Source organism: Physeter macrocephalus, chromosome 17 (assembly GCF_002837175.3).
Source record: "Physeter macrocephalus isolate SW-GA chromosome 17, ASM283717v5, whole genome shotgun sequence".
Classification (NCBI taxonomy): domain Eukaryota; kingdom Metazoa; phylum Chordata; class Mammalia; order Artiodactyla; family Physeteridae; genus Physeter; species Physeter macrocephalus.
The window spans coordinates 9,441,778-9,460,495 of NC_041230.1; the positions used below are offsets into that span (position 1 = coordinate 9,441,778).

The following is an 18,718-nucleotide window of genomic DNA, read 5'->3' on the forward strand; positions in this document are numbered from 1 at the left end:
TAGATCTGAATACCGTTCCTGTCAGTAGTTCTCACATAGCTGTTCTCAGCTATTTCCTTTGATAATTTTAATTCCTTTATGGCTTAATTAGAATATCAAACATCACTGGGTTAAGAGTTGCTGAAATCGTAACTTAACCTTATATGTTAACTAAACCTTAAGTTTTAATGCAACCTTTCATAAATACCTTATGATGTCTTACACGTGCCAATCATGTTGATCTAGCATTACAATTCCTTGCCAGAATTTCCTTTTTAATAGAAAACTTACTACATTTGCATTAACTAACTGCAGACATAAAGTACATATGGGTAAAATGGCATGTTGTTAATAAAATATGACACATCTGTTTTTTAAATTATACCTATGTTTAATTACTCTTTTCTTATAATTTTTAGATTACTTTTTTGATCATTTACAGTGGTGGCATCTGATCTCAGGCTGTGATAGGCTGGCCATTTTATGCTAGAATAGTCTTTGTTTTCTGCATTTCACTTCTTCTGTCTCCACCCCACATAACCCTGTTCTTGTTTTCAAACAGGCAGATCTCGGAGATATTGCAGGTTCAGTTCCAGAGCACCGCAGTAAAGCAAATATTGCATATAAAGCAAGTCACAAATTTTTTGGTTTCCTAGTGCATATAAAAGTCATGTTTATACTATACTGTAGTCTATTAAGTGTGCAATAGCATTATGCTAAAAAAACAATTCACATACCTTATTGCTAAAAAATGCTAACCATCATCTGAGCCTTCAGTGAGTCATAGTAGTAACATCAAAGATCACAGATAACCATGACAAATATAATAATGAAAAAGTTGGAAATATTGTGAGAATTACCAAAATGTAACACAGAGACATGAAATGAGCAAATTCTGTTGGAAAAATAGTGCCAGTAGGCTTGCTCAACATAGGGTTGCCTTCAATTTGTAAGAAACTCTCCCTGCAAAGCACAGTAAAGCAAAGCACAATAAAACAAGGTATAGAGTATATTTTTCCCTATAGACTGAGTTAAAATGGCTTCTAAAATGATAGCTTTGTGGCATAGAGTTGGATGTTGTAGCCATTGTTAATGTACATGATTAGAAAGACTCTTCTTCTCAAGCTCACATGGAACATTCACCAAGATAGACCATATTCTGAATCATAAAACACACCTTAACAAATTTAAAAGAATAGAAATCATGCAGTGCCTGCTCTCAGACTGCAGTGGAATTAAACTGGAAGTCAATAAATCAAATAACTGGAAAACCTCAAATGGAGATTAAACAGTACACTTCCAAATAACACATCGGTCAAAGAAGAAATCTCAAGAGAAATTTTAAGATATTTTGAACTACATGAAAATGAAAACACAACCTACCAAAATTTGTGGGCTGCAGCAAAAGCACTGCTTAGAGGAAAATTTATAGCATTGAATACATGTCTTAGAAAAGAAGAAGGGTCTAAAATCTATCATCTAAGCCTCCACCTTAGGAAACTAGAAAAAGAAAAGCAAATTGTAAGCAGAAGAAAAGTAAGTAGAAGAGAAGAATAAGAATTGGAAATAAGAAATCAGTAGAGAAAATCAATGAAACCAAAAGCTGGTTCTTTGAAAAGATGCCTAAAACGGATAAGCTTCTTAGCTAGGGTAACTAAGAAAAAGAGACACAAATTACTAATATCACAGAAATGCAAATTACTAATATCAGAAATGAAAGAGGGAACATGACTACAGAACCTGTGGGCATTAAAAGAATAAAAAAGGAATACTGTGAACAAACTCTATGCCCACAAATTTGACAGCCTAGATGAACTAGACCAATTCCTTGAAAGACACATTTGTCAAAAGGGAAGTAAAGCTATTTACTTTATTTGACATGCCTCGTATACTATGTCCCTTCATTTCATTATTATATAAAATATTAATATAGTAATTGAAAGCTTTGCTTTTAAGAAACCAAAGACATCACTAGGCATTTTTTAAATTAATTTTTTATTGGAGTATAGTTGGTTGGCATTTTTTTTTTTAAGTACTGAGATGAGTACTCGTAGACATGCCGTAAAGTGTTACCCTGCAGTCAGTGCACTGCCCCAGATCCTGCTGCCACGCAATCATCAGTGTGGCCTTTTATTTTTAATTTTTTAAAAAATTGGGCATAGGGTGGAGCTACGGGTAAGATGTTATACGAGAAAAACTACACCATTTATTTCCAAAATTAAAAAGACACAATCCACAAGGTTCTTGTGACCTTTGCTTTTCTCATCAGCAGGTGATATCTGAGTGTAGCCCTACCTCTCATACAGCCTTTCAACATGGCATTAAAACTGCCATCACCAGTTCCTTTCCCATGAAAAATAACACATAAGTGCACTTTCAGTTCTGTGAGTGAGAGTAACTCAAGCTGTGATCTATTCATTATGTGCTTATTGAGCAACTACTATTCGCTAGGAGTGTTACAGGCAGTGAGGGTAATGCTGTGTACACAGCGAAGTGCTTGCCCTTGTGGGTAATCTACCCCAGTGTGGAGAGACAGAAAAACACAAAGAATTATTATGTTTGAGGATAATATTCATGTTATGAAAAAAAATCCTCTTTTACTGCTTTTTTTCCCCCCCGGATGCTGAAAGAGAATTAATGTACTGCCAAGTGTTAGGAGAGTGCATGTTATTACTTCAACCCCGTTGGACCACCGGTCCTCAGGGAGTATACTTCTCACCAGGATATGAAGATCTGCTGCCTGCTGATAATCTGAGCTTTCATAACTAAGGGACAAGCCATTTCCACCCAAACATACCCATCTTCAACTCTTCTGGAACCTCAAATTCCCTAAACATTAAAGTAATTTTCTAGCAAGATGGTGCAAGCCAAAGTCAATGTTCGTTGAGTTTTGTTTGTTTGATAACAAAGGACACCTACTGGTGCCATAAAACTTGCCTATGCTTCCCTCAGCCTCCATTTTTTTCTGATGTCTTTGGAGTTGAATTCTGTCACCGTGTTTTACATTCTGACCTGCACCATGGCCCTTGATAATTGCAAAATATCTTTTGAAAGGAGTTAAAGCTGATAATGGCTTACAGTGTCTTAGAAGAGCTTATTAGTCTCATGAAGATAAAGTGCGAATTAGAGATAGGCAGTTTGATGCCTCAAGCGTAGATTAAAGATCTACTTTTACCTTCATCTGCACAGCATTTAACATGCAGTCTTCTTAAAAACAAACAAAAACGTTACCATGCCCATTACTATCAGGGAAAAAAGCATTTATCCACTTGAAACTATACTCTTCCCAATTTGAGACTATCCCCTTCTGTTTTCTTGAAATCTCCAGGCAGCCCATGATAATATGTGTATGGTTTAACTAGGCATTTTGAACAGGGCCACCATCTTCGATGTCCAGGTTGTGTTGCAAAGCCCTCATTTTGAGACACGCAGATAGCCTGAATTCTGTGGATCCTACTTATATTCCTGGTGTAGCCAAAGATGAGCCATTTTCCAAGTATCATCACAGGTAGTAACGTGAATTTTCCTCCAGTTTATTGAAGTTGCATATCATCATCTAAGTGCAAAATCTTGAAATCTCTGAATAAAAGCATTCACTGTGGGGGCTTCCCTGGTGGCGCAGTGGTTGCGCGTCCGCCTGCCGATGCAGGGGAACCGGGTTCGCGCCCCGGTCTGGGGGGATCCCACATGCCGCGGAGCGGCTGGGCCCGTGAGCCATGGCCGCTGAGCCTGCCCACAACAGAGGGAGGCCCGCATACCACCAAAAAAAAAAAAAAAAAAAAAAAAAAGCATTCACTATGTACACGTCTAAAATCTCTTTATTCTTATAGGAACCAAGAGTCAACATAATATGGAAAGTATTCAAGAAGTGGGATTAAGCTGCCTTTCCCCCAAAGAGCTTTCTACCTGGCAGACCTGGCAACAAGGTGCAGGCAGGTTAACCGGGTGTCAAGATTCCATGAAAATTTTTCAAGAGAATACTTTTCAGCTGCAAAAACAAGGTGATTCCCCCTGCCAAGTTTGGGCAGGAATACCGATTCAGATTTCTGAAGATGAGAACTACGTATTGACTCATATAGGAGATGGTTCCCATGACATAAAAAGTCAAGAATTTCCCTCTTGGAGAGCCCAGCATTCTTGGAGGAAAGTGTATCTTACAGAGTCACGTACTTATCAGTGTAGATGTCAGAAAATTTCCATGAAAAATGATTTCTGTATGTCTGAAAGTGTCAGTTGGATCTCACATCACAATGATAATCTGGGTGTACACAGAACAGAAGAAAACTATAGCTGCCATGACTGTGGAGAAGATGTCATGAAGGTTTCATTGCTTAATCAAGACTTAATTCAGACAGGGCAAAAGCCCTACCTTGGTAATGAGTACAGAGGAGCCTTCAGCAATGACTCCAGCTCTGAAGTTCTTCAGCAGTTACACTTCGTCGGAAAGCCCCGTACATACAGTCCATGTGGAAAGGACTGTAGTTACAGTTCATTTCTTCATATTCATCAAAGTGTTTGTAGAGGAGATAACTGTGTTTCTGAGAGTTCACATCTGCAATGCCATCAGAAAGTACACGCAGAGGAGGCGCCATTTAAATATGAATATGGTGAGAATGTCAATCAGTGCTCCTCTCGTAACACATATGAACTTACTCACACAGGAGAGATGTCCAACAGATGCAACACTTATGAGAAGGTCTTCAGTCATAGCTTAGACCTTAGTAGTAGTTTTAGGGTCCATACTGAGCAGAAGCCCTATGAATTTGAGGAGAATGGGAATATCTTTAACCAGAATTCTTGCCTTCGAGCCCATCAGAAAACCCAAACTGAAGAGAAACTATACACAGATGTGGAGTGTGAGAAGGGTTTCATTTGTAACTCAGATTGTAACATTCAGCACAGAGTTCACATGGAAGAGATTCCCTATAATTCTGAGGTGTGTGGTAATGGCTTCAGTCTGGCCTCACATTTTCAAGACCTTCAGATAGTCCACACTAGGGAACAACCATATAAACATTATACATGTGGTAACAGCTTCAGCCAAAATTCATATCTTCAAAGCCATCAGAAAATTCACATTGGAGAGAAACCTTACAAGGAGTGTGGGAATGGCTTCAATTGGAATTCAAAACCTAAGGATCATCAGAGAGTCCACACTGGAGAGAAGCCATACAAATGCAACGCATGTGGTAAAGTCTTCAGTCATAGATCAATTCTTAATGTTCATCAGAGGGTCCACACAGGAGAGAAACCTTTTAAATGTGAGGAGTGTGATAAGGGATTCAGTCGGAGTTCATACCTTCAAGCCCATCAGAGAATCCACACTGGAGAAAAACCATACAAATGTGAGGAGTGTGGGAAGGGATTCAGTCGCAATTCATACCTTCAAGGCCATCAGAGAGTTCACACTGGAGAGAAACCATTCAAGTGTGAGGAGTGTGGGAAGGGCTTCAGTCGGAGTTCACACCTTCAAGGCCATCAGAGAGTTCACACTGGAGAGAAGCCATTCAAGTGTGAGGAGTGTGGGAAGGGCTTCAGTTGGAGCTTTAATCTTCAAATTCATCAGAGGGTTCACACAGGAGAGAAACCCTATAAATGTGGAGAATGTGATAAGGGCTTCAGTAAGGCCTCAACTCTTCTGGCCCATCAGAGAGTCCACACAGGAGAGAAGCCATACCAATGTGATGAGTGTGGTAAGAGCTTCAGTCAGAGATCGTACCTTCAAAGCCATCAGAGCGTCCACACTGGCGAGAGACCATATATATGTGAGGTATGTGGGAAGGGCTTCAGTCAGAGAGCATATCTTCAAGGTCATCAAAGAGTCCACACCAGAGTGAAGCCATACAAGTGTGAGATGTGTGGGAAGGGCTTTAGTCAGAGCTCACGCCTTGAAGCACATCAGAGGGTCCACACAGGAGGGAAACCATACAAATGTGAGGTGTGCACAAAGGGTTTCAGTGAAAGTTCACGCCTTCAAGCACATCAGAGGGTCCACACAGAAGGGAGGCCCTATAAATGTGAACAATGCGGTAAGGGTTTCAGTGGGTTTTCAAGTCTTCAAGCCCATCACAGAGTCCACACTGGGGAAAAACCATACAAATGTGAGGTGTGCGGTAAGGGCTTCAGTCAGAGATCAAACCTCCAGGCTCATCAGAGAGTCCACACAGGAGAGAAACCATACAAATGCGATGCATGTGGTAAGGGTTTCCGTTGGAGCTCAGGTCTTCTAATTCATCAAAGAGTCCATAGTGGTGACACATTCTATAAAAGTGAAGAGTATGGTAAGGATTATCTTTCTTCAGAGAATCCATACAAAAGTGAAATTCTGTAAAATGGTATTCTATTGCGTTCTGAAGTCCTCAGATGAGAGCTGAAAATTTCCATTCACTCCAGTTCTTATAGTAGAAAAAGAATTTCTTTCATGAAAAGGTAATGTTTCTGCCCAACATCAACATTCACAATAGTCAGGAGACCACACAGCAGAGACATCTAACGAGAGGGGTTCCATACGGGATTTTGTGAGAACTTTAACACGTCATTGCATGTGACTTTAACCAGTTGTTGCACTAGGGCTTAAAAAAGATATGAGTATAGTCAGTATTTTAACAGAAGCACAGTGATGAGCATGCCTAAATCCATGTCCACTGGAATGTAAAGTTAATGAGAGGAGGGGCTTCATGCATTGTGAAGTCTCCAGAGCCACGACACTGCAGAACTCAATATTAGGTGCTCAGTACTTTTTGCTAAATGACTAAAAGTGTGTAAAGGTATCATGTTTGAAATTTTTATTAAGCTTATTTTCCCCAAAAAGTCATTTAAAAATGTATTTGGAGGAGGAATACTGCAAGTCATGTAAGCACTTCAAGTAAATATTATTTGAAATGTATCAGCAATATCGCAATCTGAAATTACATGAATTTGGTTGCAACCCTGTTGGGATTGGTTCTCTCCCTTTGTCCCTCGTGTAAGCAGGGATGAACTGAATTTCTTACCATTTGGTCTCTTTCTCTACAGTATACTATCCATTTACGTTTAGCTGTGAGTATGTACACCTGTGTACACTTTAAAGGACAGTACAAACTGATAAAACAATGTTTCTGGTTAACTTTACAAAAATGGAACACTACATTTCACATAATTGAATTTTTACTCCTGCCCTGTGTGTTAGGACAGAGTTTTACTGTAATATTTGGAAAGTGGCAGAAATGGTTACTAATGACAAATACTTTCTTAATAAATGTCAAAATTACAATACTTGGTTTTTTAGTCTCCGTATTTCCATCAAAATCCTTTTGATCTGACTGATTTCTAAGAGTTATAGCCTTTGTCCAATTCAGACCTCCTTAGGCAGGATCTGTGACAAGTTTGGAGGACTTTAATTTTGTCAAGTTTTACATCCCCATACTTCTTCCACTCACACAAAGAAAGAAAAATATCAATATTTTTTAATTGAAGTATAGTTGATTTACAATGTTATGTTAATTACTGGTGTACAGCAAAATGATTCAGTTATACATACATATACGTTCTATTTTTTATTCTTTTCCATTATGATATATCATAAGATATTGAATATAGTTCTCTGTGCTATACAGTAGGACCTTATTGTTTATCCATTCTATATATAAAAGCTTATATCTGCTAACCCTAACCTCCCACTCCATCCCTCCCTCAACCCCCTTCCCCTTGGCAATCACCAGTCTCTTCTCTATGTCTGTGATTCTGTTTCTGTTTCATAGATAGGTTCTTCTGTGTCATATTTTAGATTCCACATAAAAGTGATATCGTGTTATTTGTCCTTCGCTTTCTGACTTACTTCACTTAGTATGATAATCTCTACTTACATCCATGTTGCTGCAAATGGCATTATTTTCTTCTTTTCTATGGCTGAGTAGTACTCCATTGTATTTATGTGCCACATCTTTTTTATCCATTCATCTGTTGATGGACATTTAGGTTGTTTCCATGTCTTGGCTTTGTGAATAGTGCTGCTATGAATGTAGGGGGTGCATGTATCTTTTTGAATTATAGTTTTGTCCAGATATATGCCCAGGAGTGGGATTGGTGGATCATATGGTAATTCTATTTTTAGTAAAGAAAGGAAAAATATTGAATTTTTCTAAACATTTTTTTCAAATGTATTGATTATTAGGATAAGATTTCCTTTTACTTGCTAGTCTCTGTCTTCAAGAACAATGCATTCTGTTGGAGGGAGTGAAAAATACAAGTTTGTTAGAGAAGAGTCATACAATATGTATCAAAATGTAAAGTGTACGTACCCATCTGGAAATCATAGAATAATAATTTAAGATAAAACAGTTTTAACAGAAAGGATGTGTACATAAGGGTAATTTTTTAAATTGGAAATAAATAAGAGTTTAGTTAAATATCTCTGTGTTCCTACAACATGGACCTACAGAAAGTATGAAATCCATCTAAAATGACAGAGAAGACTCACGCATCTTGTTTAGTAAAAATGCAAATTGTACCTTCATAATATCCAGTTATGCTAGGTCTGTATACATATATGTTCAAATACATGCTTAATAGCTTATCTGTGAAAGATTACTCACTGTCCTGTATACAGTGGTTTTCTGTGGCAAGCAGAATTTTGGCTTAGTGTTTCTTGTACTTTATTTTTAAAAATTCACAGTTAACGTTTTGCCAAAGCAACAAACTACTGAGATATTGTCCCTTATAGTTAAGAACTCATAATGTGATCACTCTATTTCATTAGATGGCATCAAAAAGTCTCTAGAGAATGCAGATAAATTAGGTGTCAGCAGCTTTACCTTTCTATAAAATTTCTTTAGGTCTCAAAGCCCATGCAGCCTTAAATGTCCTAATACAATTCAGTAGTAGTATAAATTGGTGCACCATAGTTTTTCTGTCGGATTTCAGCCCATTGGATGAATGGGGTGACCAAGGCACTGGCTTAACCTGGCTTCCAAGGTGCTAGTTCAAGTTTCACAGTATCATCAGAAATTCAGGGCTTCTAATGCATTTCTTTACTACGATCACTTCCAAAGGAAGATCATGAGAGCTCATGGTGGTTTTATCAGTTAGGATGCTTTTAGTTGTAGGTAACAAAATGTAGCTCAGAGTTGCTTAAACCAAAAATGTTTCTCAGTTCGTATAAGTGAAGAGATGCAGGTAAGGTAAGACTTGGGTCTGGGTCAGTCAAGGAGACTTTATATTGCTTTTCTTTAAGTCTCTTACCTCTGTCCTTTTATGTGAGCTCTTATCTTCAGTTTGCTCACAAATGAAAGTATCACCTGCTTTATTGTTCACAGCCTAGAGAAGAGAGTTTGTCTCATTTTTAGTGTTACGTAGTCCTAGCTCCGCAAAATGCACAAGGTGTCTGATCTCTCCAATCCCCACTCAAGACTAAGACTAAACCAAGACAATACAGAACATCCCTGGTTCCCATAAACATGCTAGCTTTCTCCTAGTGACAAGCAATAACAGGCTACATTGGGGGAAAGGCAAGAACATGAACAGAGAATCCTTCTGTGGCACAGGTGCATAGGGATAGCCAAAAGCTGAAGCTGGAGAAGGAACATTGAGGAAAATCCTCCAGCACTCCAGCCCCCACCCTAAGCACAAGGTAACATTAGAAAATTTTTAAGCAGTGTACTGAAGATAACTATTGCAACAACAGAATCCAATTTCAACTTAATTCCTGACCAGACTGATTCAACACCCTACCCTAACGTCCTAGCAGAAGAGGTGTGCCCAGTTCCAGGCAAAAATACTATTTATTTCAGTCTCTACTGTTTGATACATGGTATCTTGCGTTCAGTAAAAAAATTACAAGATTAAAAAAAAAAACAACCCTCTGCCAAGAGACAGCAGACCAATCAATAAAACCACATTTAGAGATGACTATATTTTGGAAATGCCAGAGAATTTTATATGACTGGTTGATGTGTTAAATGCTTTCATGAAAAAGGCAGACAATATACATGAACAGATGAGGGAATTTCAGTGGAAATTAATATAGAATCAAATGGGAAATGCTAGAAAAGAAAAAAATTTTTTTTTTTTCAGTACGTGGGCCTCTCACTGTTGTGGCCTCTCCCGTTGCAGAGCACAGGCTCTGGACGTGCAGGCTCAGCGGCCATGGCTCACGGGCCTAGCCGCTCCACGTCATGTGGGATCCTCCCGGACCGGGGCACGAACCCGCGTCCCCTGCACTGGCAGGCGGACTCTCAACCACTGCGCCACCAGGGAAGGCCTGGGGAAACTTTTTGTGGTCAAACTTACGTATAATTGGAAACCCAGGGTGAAAGGAGAGAGAAAATGAGGAGAAAAATATTTCAAGAGATAGTGGCTGCGAATCTTTTTAAAATAAAAGACTTCACCGAATCCAAGAACTCAAGAATACACAAGCAGAATTTTAAAACAAAAAATGCAAAAACCAAAAAACTAGGCACGTTATTGCCAAACAGCAGCAAATGAACAATGCAGGAAATATTGACAGAAAAAAGCCGCATTACATACAAAGAACAGAGATGAGGAAGAGAGGAGACTTCCCATTAAAAACCATGTAAGCCAGAAGGGACTTCCCTGGCAGTCCAGTGGTAAAGAATCCGCCTTCCATGCAGGGGACACGGGTTCAATAACTGGTCAGGAAACTAAGATCCTACATTTTGCAGGGCAACTAAGCCCGTGCACCACAACTACTGAGCTTGTGTGCCTCAACTAGAGAGCCTACATGCCGCAAACTACAGAGCCCATGACCTCTGGAACCTGCTCGCCACAACTACAGAGCCCACGTGCCCTGGAGCCTGTGCGCCACAACTAGAGAATAGAAAACCTGCGCACCACAACTGGAGAGAAGCCTGTGTGCCACAACGAAGAGCCCGCATGCTGCAACCAAAGATCCCACATGTCTCAACAGAGATCCCATGTGCCGCAACTCAGACCCAACACAGCCATAAATAAATAAATAAATAAATAAATAAATAAATAAAAACTAGAGAGATTTCTTATCTCCCCAACTTGAAAAAAACCAGGGGCTAAAAACCAGGGGCTTCCCTGGTGGTGCAGTGGTTAAGAATCCACCTGCCAATGCAGGAGACCCGGGTTCGAGCCCTGGTCTGGGAAGGTCCCACATGCTGCGGAGCAACTAAGCCCATGTGCCACAACTACTGAGCCTGTGCTTTATAGAGTCTGCAAGCCACAACTACTGAAGACCGCGTGCCTAGAGCCCGTGTTCCGCAACAAGAGAAGCCACTGCAGTGAGAAGCCAGTGCACCACAACAAAGAGTAGCCCCTGCTCACCACAACTAGAGAAAGCCCGCATGCAGCAATGAAGACCCAACGCAGCCAAAAATAAATAAATAAATAAATTTTTAAAAAACCGTAAGCCAGAAGACATTGGAGTAGTATCTTTAATATTCTGAAACAAAATACTGTGAATCAAAAATTCCAAGCCCATGAAAAATATCTTCCAAAAAAGTATGCAAAATAAAGACATTTTCATATGAACAAAAGTTAATAGAATGTACTGCTAGCAGATCTGCACTACAAAAAGTATTAAAGGAATTTTCCATAGGCTGGAAGAGTATCATATCAGAAACAGACTTGGATCTAATAAAGAAGTTTTAAAATGGTTAAAAAGGAAGTAAAATATAAAATAATTTTTCTTATTTCTAGTCACTGGAAAATACAACTTCCTAAAGCAAAAATAGGAGCAAAGGTTTGTGAGTTTATAGCATATATAAAAATAAAATGTAACATACCACAAAACAGGGCAGAGAAATTGGAAGTAGCTGTCATATACTATGTGAATGGGCATCATATTATTAGAAGGTAGACTGAAAAATAATAGATGCATATTATAAGCCCTTGAGCAACCATTTAAAAAAATTTAAGTGGCATATAACTAATAAGCCAGTAGTGGAGATAAGTTGGAATTCTAAAAGATAATCCAAAAGCAGACAGGAAAATTGAACAAATAACACATGGCACAAATAGGAAACAATTAGCATGATAGTAGGTTCAAATCCAGTGATATCAAAAATTAGATTAAATGTAAATGTTCTAAACACACCACTTAAAACAGAGATTGTCAGATTGGATTAAAAAGCAAGACCCAACTATATGCTCTATGTTTTCTGCAAGAAACCCTTTTTAAATATAAAGAGATAAGTAGATTTAAAGACTAGGATGGAAAAAGGCATGCCATGCTAAAATTAGTTAAAAGAAAGCTGGAGGGGACTTCCCTGGTGGCACAGTGGTTAAGAATCCGCCTGCCAATGCAGGGGACATGGGTTCGAGCCCTGGTCCGGGAAGACCCCACATGCTGTGGCGCAGCTAAACCCGTGTGCCACAACTACTGAAGCCCACGTGCCTAGAGCCCGTGCTCTGCACCAAGAGAAACCACCTCAATGAGAAGCCTGCACACCACAACAGAGTAACCCCCGCTAGCTGCAAGTAGAGAAAGGCTGCGCACAGCAACGAAGATCCAACACAGCAATAAAGGGAGGGAGGGAGGGAGGAGGGAAGGAAGGAAGGAAGGAAAGAAAAGAAAAGCAAAAGCTGGACTAGCTATATTAATATCAACAAAGAATTCATACAAGGAATATTACCAAGGATATACCAGGAAGGCGTGCAGTGCCAAATGTGTATGCATCTAACAACAGAGCTTCAAGATTCATGAAGAAAAACCTGGTAGAAAACCACAAGTATAGTTGGAGACCTCAGTAGTTATCTTAGTAATTGATAAAAACAAGATGACAGAACATCAGTAGACAGAGAAGGCTTGAACAACACTTCTACCCAACTTAACTTATTTGCCAGTTAGAGAACACTTCATCCAACAGTGATCAAGTACACATTCGTTTCAAGTGCATTTGGAATATTCACCAAGATAAATCATATTTTGGGCCATAAAACAAGCCATGCCAAGTTTAAAAGAAGTAAAACTATACAATGTTCTCTGACCCAAAAGTAATTAAACTATATTGAGCAAGTGATACCTGTTGCCTCCCACCTGGAGCAGCCGTCCCAGAGTGTCCACCCACTGCATGGTTTCTAGGTGTTGAGGTCCCCGTGAATATTAGGAACGCCTTTGTGCCTATAAATTTGACAATTTAATCAAACTGTACAAGTTCCTTGAAAGACACAAATTACCCATGCATACACATGAAGTAGACAACCTGAATAGTCCTGTATCTCCTGAAGAAGTTGAATTTACAGATTAAAAACCAACAAAGACAATTTAGGGACAGATGGTTTTACTGGCAAAATCTAGCCAAACACAAGGGAAAAAAATGATTCTAATTCTACCAAAAAAAGCTTCAAAAAAAAAAATAGAAGTGAAACCTTTCTAAGTTATTTTACAAAGCTAGCATTACCCTGATAACAAAATCCAAGTGACATTATAAGAACAGAAAACTGTTGACTAATATCCTTCATGAACAAAGTCACAAAATCCTCAATGAAATATTATCATATTCAGCAATTTATAAAAAGAATAACGCATCATGAAAGTGGTATAGATTCTGGAAATGCAGATTGTTTCAATATATGAAAATCAAACTGCCTAATTCACTGTATCCACAGAAAAAAAGAAGAAATAGGTGAAGGAAAAGCCTTTGACAAAATTGAACATCCATTTATGACTTCAGACAAAAACAAACACCTAGGAATCAAAGGGAGCCTTCCTTGAGCTGATAAAGAATGTTGACAAAATACTGATAACATCATTTTTAATGGTGAAAGATTGAATACTTTCACCCAAAGTTTGGAAACAAGTCTAAGATTTCTATTCTCACCACCATGTCAACATCATACAGGAGCTAATAGCCAGTGCACTGAAGTGAGAACAAGAAAAGATATACAGATAGGAAAGGAAGAAATAAAACTATTTGCAGAAGACAAGATTCTCTATGTAGAAAAGTCCAAAGAATCAACAGAAAAGCTAGTAGAAATGGTGAGTTTAGCAAAGTCATAGGAAACGAGGTCAATATACAAAATCACTATGTTAGTCTTAAACTACTGGAAACTGAGATTAAGAAAGAAAAAAGCAGTACCAGTTCAGTAGCCCCAAATATATAAATTGTGTGTGTGTTGGTAGGTGGGGTGGGGGTGAGTGTATGTGATCTCTATGCTGCATACTATGAAATACTGATGAAAGATTTAGAAGACTACTCAAAGAGATGTGACCTGTTCCATGGAATGGAAGACTCAGTATTGTTAAGCCATTTATCCTAAGTTGATCTATAAGTGCAACATAGTCCCACTCAATGTCCCAGCAGGAGTTACTGCAGAAATTGACAAGCTGTTTCTAAAATCTATACAAAAAGCAATGAAACGAGTAGCTTTAAAAATACTAAAAAATGAAGAACAATGTTGGAAGACTCATAATATCTGATCTCAAGACTTACTACAGGGACTTCCCTGGTGGCGCAGTGATTAAGAATCCGCCTGCCAATGCAGGGGACACAGGTTTAAGCCCTGGTCCAGGAAGATACCACATGCTGCAGAGCAACTAAGCCCGTGCGCCACAGCTACTGAGCCCATGTGCCACACTACTGAAGCACGCGCGCCTAGTACCCGTGCTCCACAACAAGAGAAGCCATTGCAATGAGAAGCCCGCCCACCTCAACAAAGAGTAGCCCCAGCTCACCACAACTAGGGAAAGCCCACGCACCGCAACGAAGACCCAATGCAGCCATAAATAAATAAATGAACAAACATGAATCAAATATTGTACATGTAGATTAAAGAAAAGAGAACATATGATTTTAAAAAATGACTTACTACAAAGTTACCGTAAATCAGGACAATGTGTTATTGGTAAAAGGATAAACACATAGAACAGTAGAACATGATAGAGTCCAGAAATAGACACATATGTATGGTCAATTGTTTTTTGAAAAACGTGCCAAGGCAATTCAGTGAGAGAAATAGTATTTCATTAAAGTGTGCAGGAATAATTAAACATCAATGTGCAAAAGAATGAATCTCAACCTATACATCACACCATATAAAAATTAACTCAAAATGGATCTTAAACCTAAAAGTCAATCCTAAACAATAAAAGTTCTTGAAGAAAACATGGGACAGTTTTCTTTGTCACCTCAAGTAAGCAAGGAGTTTTTAGTATGATCCATAAAAGAAGATTTGATAAATTGGACTTCATCAAAATTTAAAACCTCTGCTTTTCTTTTTTTTTTTTTTTTGGCTGCACTGTGCAGCTGTGGGGCCTTAGTTCCCCGACCAGGGATCGAACCCACGTCCCCTGCATTGGAAGCGTGGAGTCTTAACCACCGGACCACCAGGCAAGTCCCATCTGCTACATCCTTTTAAGGGCTGCATACATAGTTTTCTACTATGTTTATGTATTATTACTTAAGTCCTACTGATGAATGTTTGTCACTCTTCTAAGAAAAAGTTTAGACAACCTGAGTATCAAATTTTTGGTGGAGATTTTTGAAAGCCAAGATTTAAGATTTCAGCTAATTTAAAGCTTCTCCTCAGGCTACAGAACTAACAGAACAATAGTAGAGTTCTAGAAAATGAAAGCAAGAAAAGACACCACTCTTTGTTAACAGGAATTTTCCCTGAGATGTCTCTAAGAAAACAATTTTGTAGCCTCCTGTTCAAGTTGTTTAGGACTAGCTGATGTCATGGCATTCAGGAAATTAAGAAAAGGGAAAGAACATGACCCGAAAGCCTCAGTAGCAAGTGAGAGTCATGTAAGAGGCCAGGATAGGAGCATGAGGTGCTTGGAAGGTGAGAAAAGAGGCAGGGGAGACTTGGAAAGAAGGATGTGTAAAGAAATTATACAGGTGAGAGAGACCAAATAGGCCCAGCTAGTTAAATGTTCTCATCCTACCTGTGTAGACCCTACCTAACTAACCTGGGTTGGGCAGGCAACAGTGATGTCATGGGTTTTTCCTTCTCCCTCAACTATGTTTTTCTTCAAAAATAGGATATGTTACCAAGTTCCAGGTAACTTGGGATTTGCTTTATTTTTCCTAAATACAGTGTTCCTATTCTCATGAAGTGGACACATCCTGATTGCAGAAGTGAAAAAAAACAGGCTGAGGGAGATTAAGATGGCTGCTTTATTTCACAAAAATAGAAGAATTTGAACTAATTGGGCTCTGATTACTTTTTGAGTTTTTTGCTGTAAAATTTTCCAGCACTCAAAAAGAGTAGTAAAGTGGACTCCCCTGTTCCCATCAGATTCCACCACGATAAAGATTTTTGCCACATTTGCTTAATCTATCCCTTCTTTCCCTTAATTTTCTTTATTTCTTTAGCTTTTTTCTTTTTTCTGAGGTACCTTAAGTCCCCTTTTCCAGCTCCATCCTCTCTGAAATCCTTCTCCCTTTCTAGCTGGGATGTGGTAGGTGCTTCCTCTTTGCTGACTTTTACTCAGTGCATGTGCATGATGTGGAGGATAGTCAGCAGGGCTGCACTTCACAGTCTCCAAAATTCCTCCTAGGAAGGGGACTGTAGCCCCTTATTAGTGCAGGGCAGGAATGGAAAACAAGGCTCTGCCCACAGTCTCCAGGACAGTAGAGCTGAGTGAAGAGAGGAAGTAGTGCAGCTTTTTGTGGTTACCTGAAGGAGAATGGACTTAGTCAAAAGGGTTCTGTCCTGCAAGGGATGTGCACACTGACAGACACCAGGGAACTCACCGCCAGATGATTCCTCAAGTCCTGATGTCCCTAGCCAGTCTGAGTCTTCTTTCCACCTTTCAGAATTTTATTAGTTTCCCTATGTTTTTTGTGTAGGGGTTTTACTTGTAAATAGAGGGGGAATAGGGTAGAATATGCTTAGTCTGGGACTTCCCTGGTGGCACAGTGGTTAAGAATCCACCTGTCAATGCAGGGGACATGGGTTCGAGCCCTGGTCCAGGAAGATCCCACACACTGCAGAGCAACTAATCCCATGTGCCACAGCTACTGAGCCTGCAAGCCACAACCACTGAGCTTGCGTGCCTAGAGCCCGTGCTCCACAAGAGAAGCCACCGCAATGAGAAGCCCATGCACCGCAACGAAGAGCAGACCCCGCTCTCCACAACTAGAGAAAGCCTGTGGGCAGCAACGAAGACCCAACACAGCAAAAAATTAAAAAGAAAAAAGAATTCATGGTTAAGATTGATTTTCTTAATTTACAGACATGGTACAATTGTCTAGTAAGGATTTCATTAGTGATTTCTAGCTTTCTTGCACCTTATCCAGAGAATATACTTTATATTATTAAAGTGTTTTGAAATTTGCTATTTATGCTTTATGGTCCAGCATATGGTCAAATTTTGTAAACATTCTATATGTACCTGAGCAGATGTGTATTCTACTTATAATTAGATCAAATTTCCTAATTGGGTTAATTTTTCCATATACTTACTGTTTTTTACTGTGTGTGTGTGTGTGTGTGTGTGTGTGTGTGTGCGTGTATTTTATTAGGTAATCAGAATATTTCTCCTTTTAGTTTTGCCAGATTAAAAAATATATTTGAGGATATTTATTACATGTATGTAGATATATATTTGTGTTATATTCTTGGATAATTTAATCTTTTATCACTGTGATGTATCCTGTAGTAGTTCCAGCATAGTTTTTTGGTGTTAAAATTTACTTTGTCCATTATTTATGTTGTAGTTTTTTTGTTTTTTTGTTTTTGTTTTTTTGTTTTGTTTTGTTTGCCATGCGGCACGCAGGATCTTAGTTTCCCCACCAGGTATCGAACTGGCGCTCCCTGCAGTGGAAGCACGGAGTCTAACCACTGGACCACCAGGGAAGTCCCTATGTTGTAGTTTTTAACGTAGTGATAATTTGTAGCCAAGGATGATAATGTCTTTCTTCCACAGAAAATGTCATTTTCTTCCGACAGTTAGCTGTGAGGTCGTCAGCAATCCAGGATTTCCTTAATACATTCTCAGGGGATAAAGATGACTCAGAGTTGGGCTGAAAGTCTACTTCCCTTTTCACTCTTACTCTCAGTGTGCATTGCTTTGGAGTCCTCCACATAAAACAACAATTGAGGAAAAAGTTAAATGACAGATCCAGGAAGCTGTCAGACAGATCCACTATATGGGACTCCTACATGACAACTGATATAATATCTTCAGTAGGTCAAGAGGATGCAGGAGAGTCACGAGACTTATGCAACAATCATGCAATGAATGGACGTGTTTTGATATTGATTAAAAAAAAAAGTGTGAAAGACTTTTGAAAGATAAGGATAGACTTTCAAATAAGGATAGAATAAATATTAAGGAGGTATTATTAATTTTTTTCAGTGTGATAATAGTATTGTGGTTATGCAAATAAATGTCCTTATGTTTTTGAGAAATATATGAAAATATTTTAGGGAGAAATGACAAGATGTCATGGATTTGTACTTTATTTCAGTAATAAAAAAGGAAGAAAAAAGAGTTAGATGAAGCATGTGGGGCAACACATCAATGACGTTTAATCTGTAAGATGAGTTTATGCACATTTAACTTTTTTCTCCACTGGTGTTTTTTAAAGTTTTCATAATAGAATATTTCATTCTTATCCAAGAGAAAAGTAGACAGGACAACCTTTCTGGGTTTGTGGTTTTTTGTTTGTTTTGGTTTGGTTTTGGTTTTGTTGGTGGTAGTTTTTGTTGTTCTACAGTTTTTCTGGACTTGAGCCCATATCTCACAGGATAAATCATGGCCTCTCTGATTTCAGCTGGCTTGTGGAATACTAAAGCATGTTATTAATTTATTGGATTTACTGTGCAA

General features: G+C 38.8%; 2 protein-coding genes across 8 annotated transcripts in view; both read left to right on the plus strand.

Annotated features, from left to right (window-relative positions):
• The window catches only part of LOC102994103 (zinc finger protein 112), a 33,885-nt gene extending 26,707 nt beyond the window's left edge, over positions 1-7,178 (plus strand). For 6 of the 7 annotated variants that reach the window (XM_028478084.2, XM_028478085.2, XM_028478088.2 and 3 more), the window contains one exon: positions 3,810-7,178. In XM_028478084.2, the coding sequence (XP_028333885.1) occupies positions 3,810-6,310 (2,501 nt within the window). In that variant the 3' untranslated portion in view covers positions 6,311-7,178. Of the gene's footprint in view, positions 1-541; positions 656-3,809 lie in introns of those variants that run through there. The other variant, XM_055079283.1, reaches the window with a different exon arrangement.
• ZNF235 (zinc finger protein 235) overlaps positions 5,681-18,718 on the plus strand; it is a 71,234-nt gene continuing 58,196 nt past the window's right edge. Inside the window, exon 1 of the mRNA XM_028478099.1 lies at positions 5,681-5,749. The gene's annotated coding sequence lies outside the window, so the exon portion shown is untranslated. The remainder of the gene's footprint in view (positions 5,750-18,718) is intronic.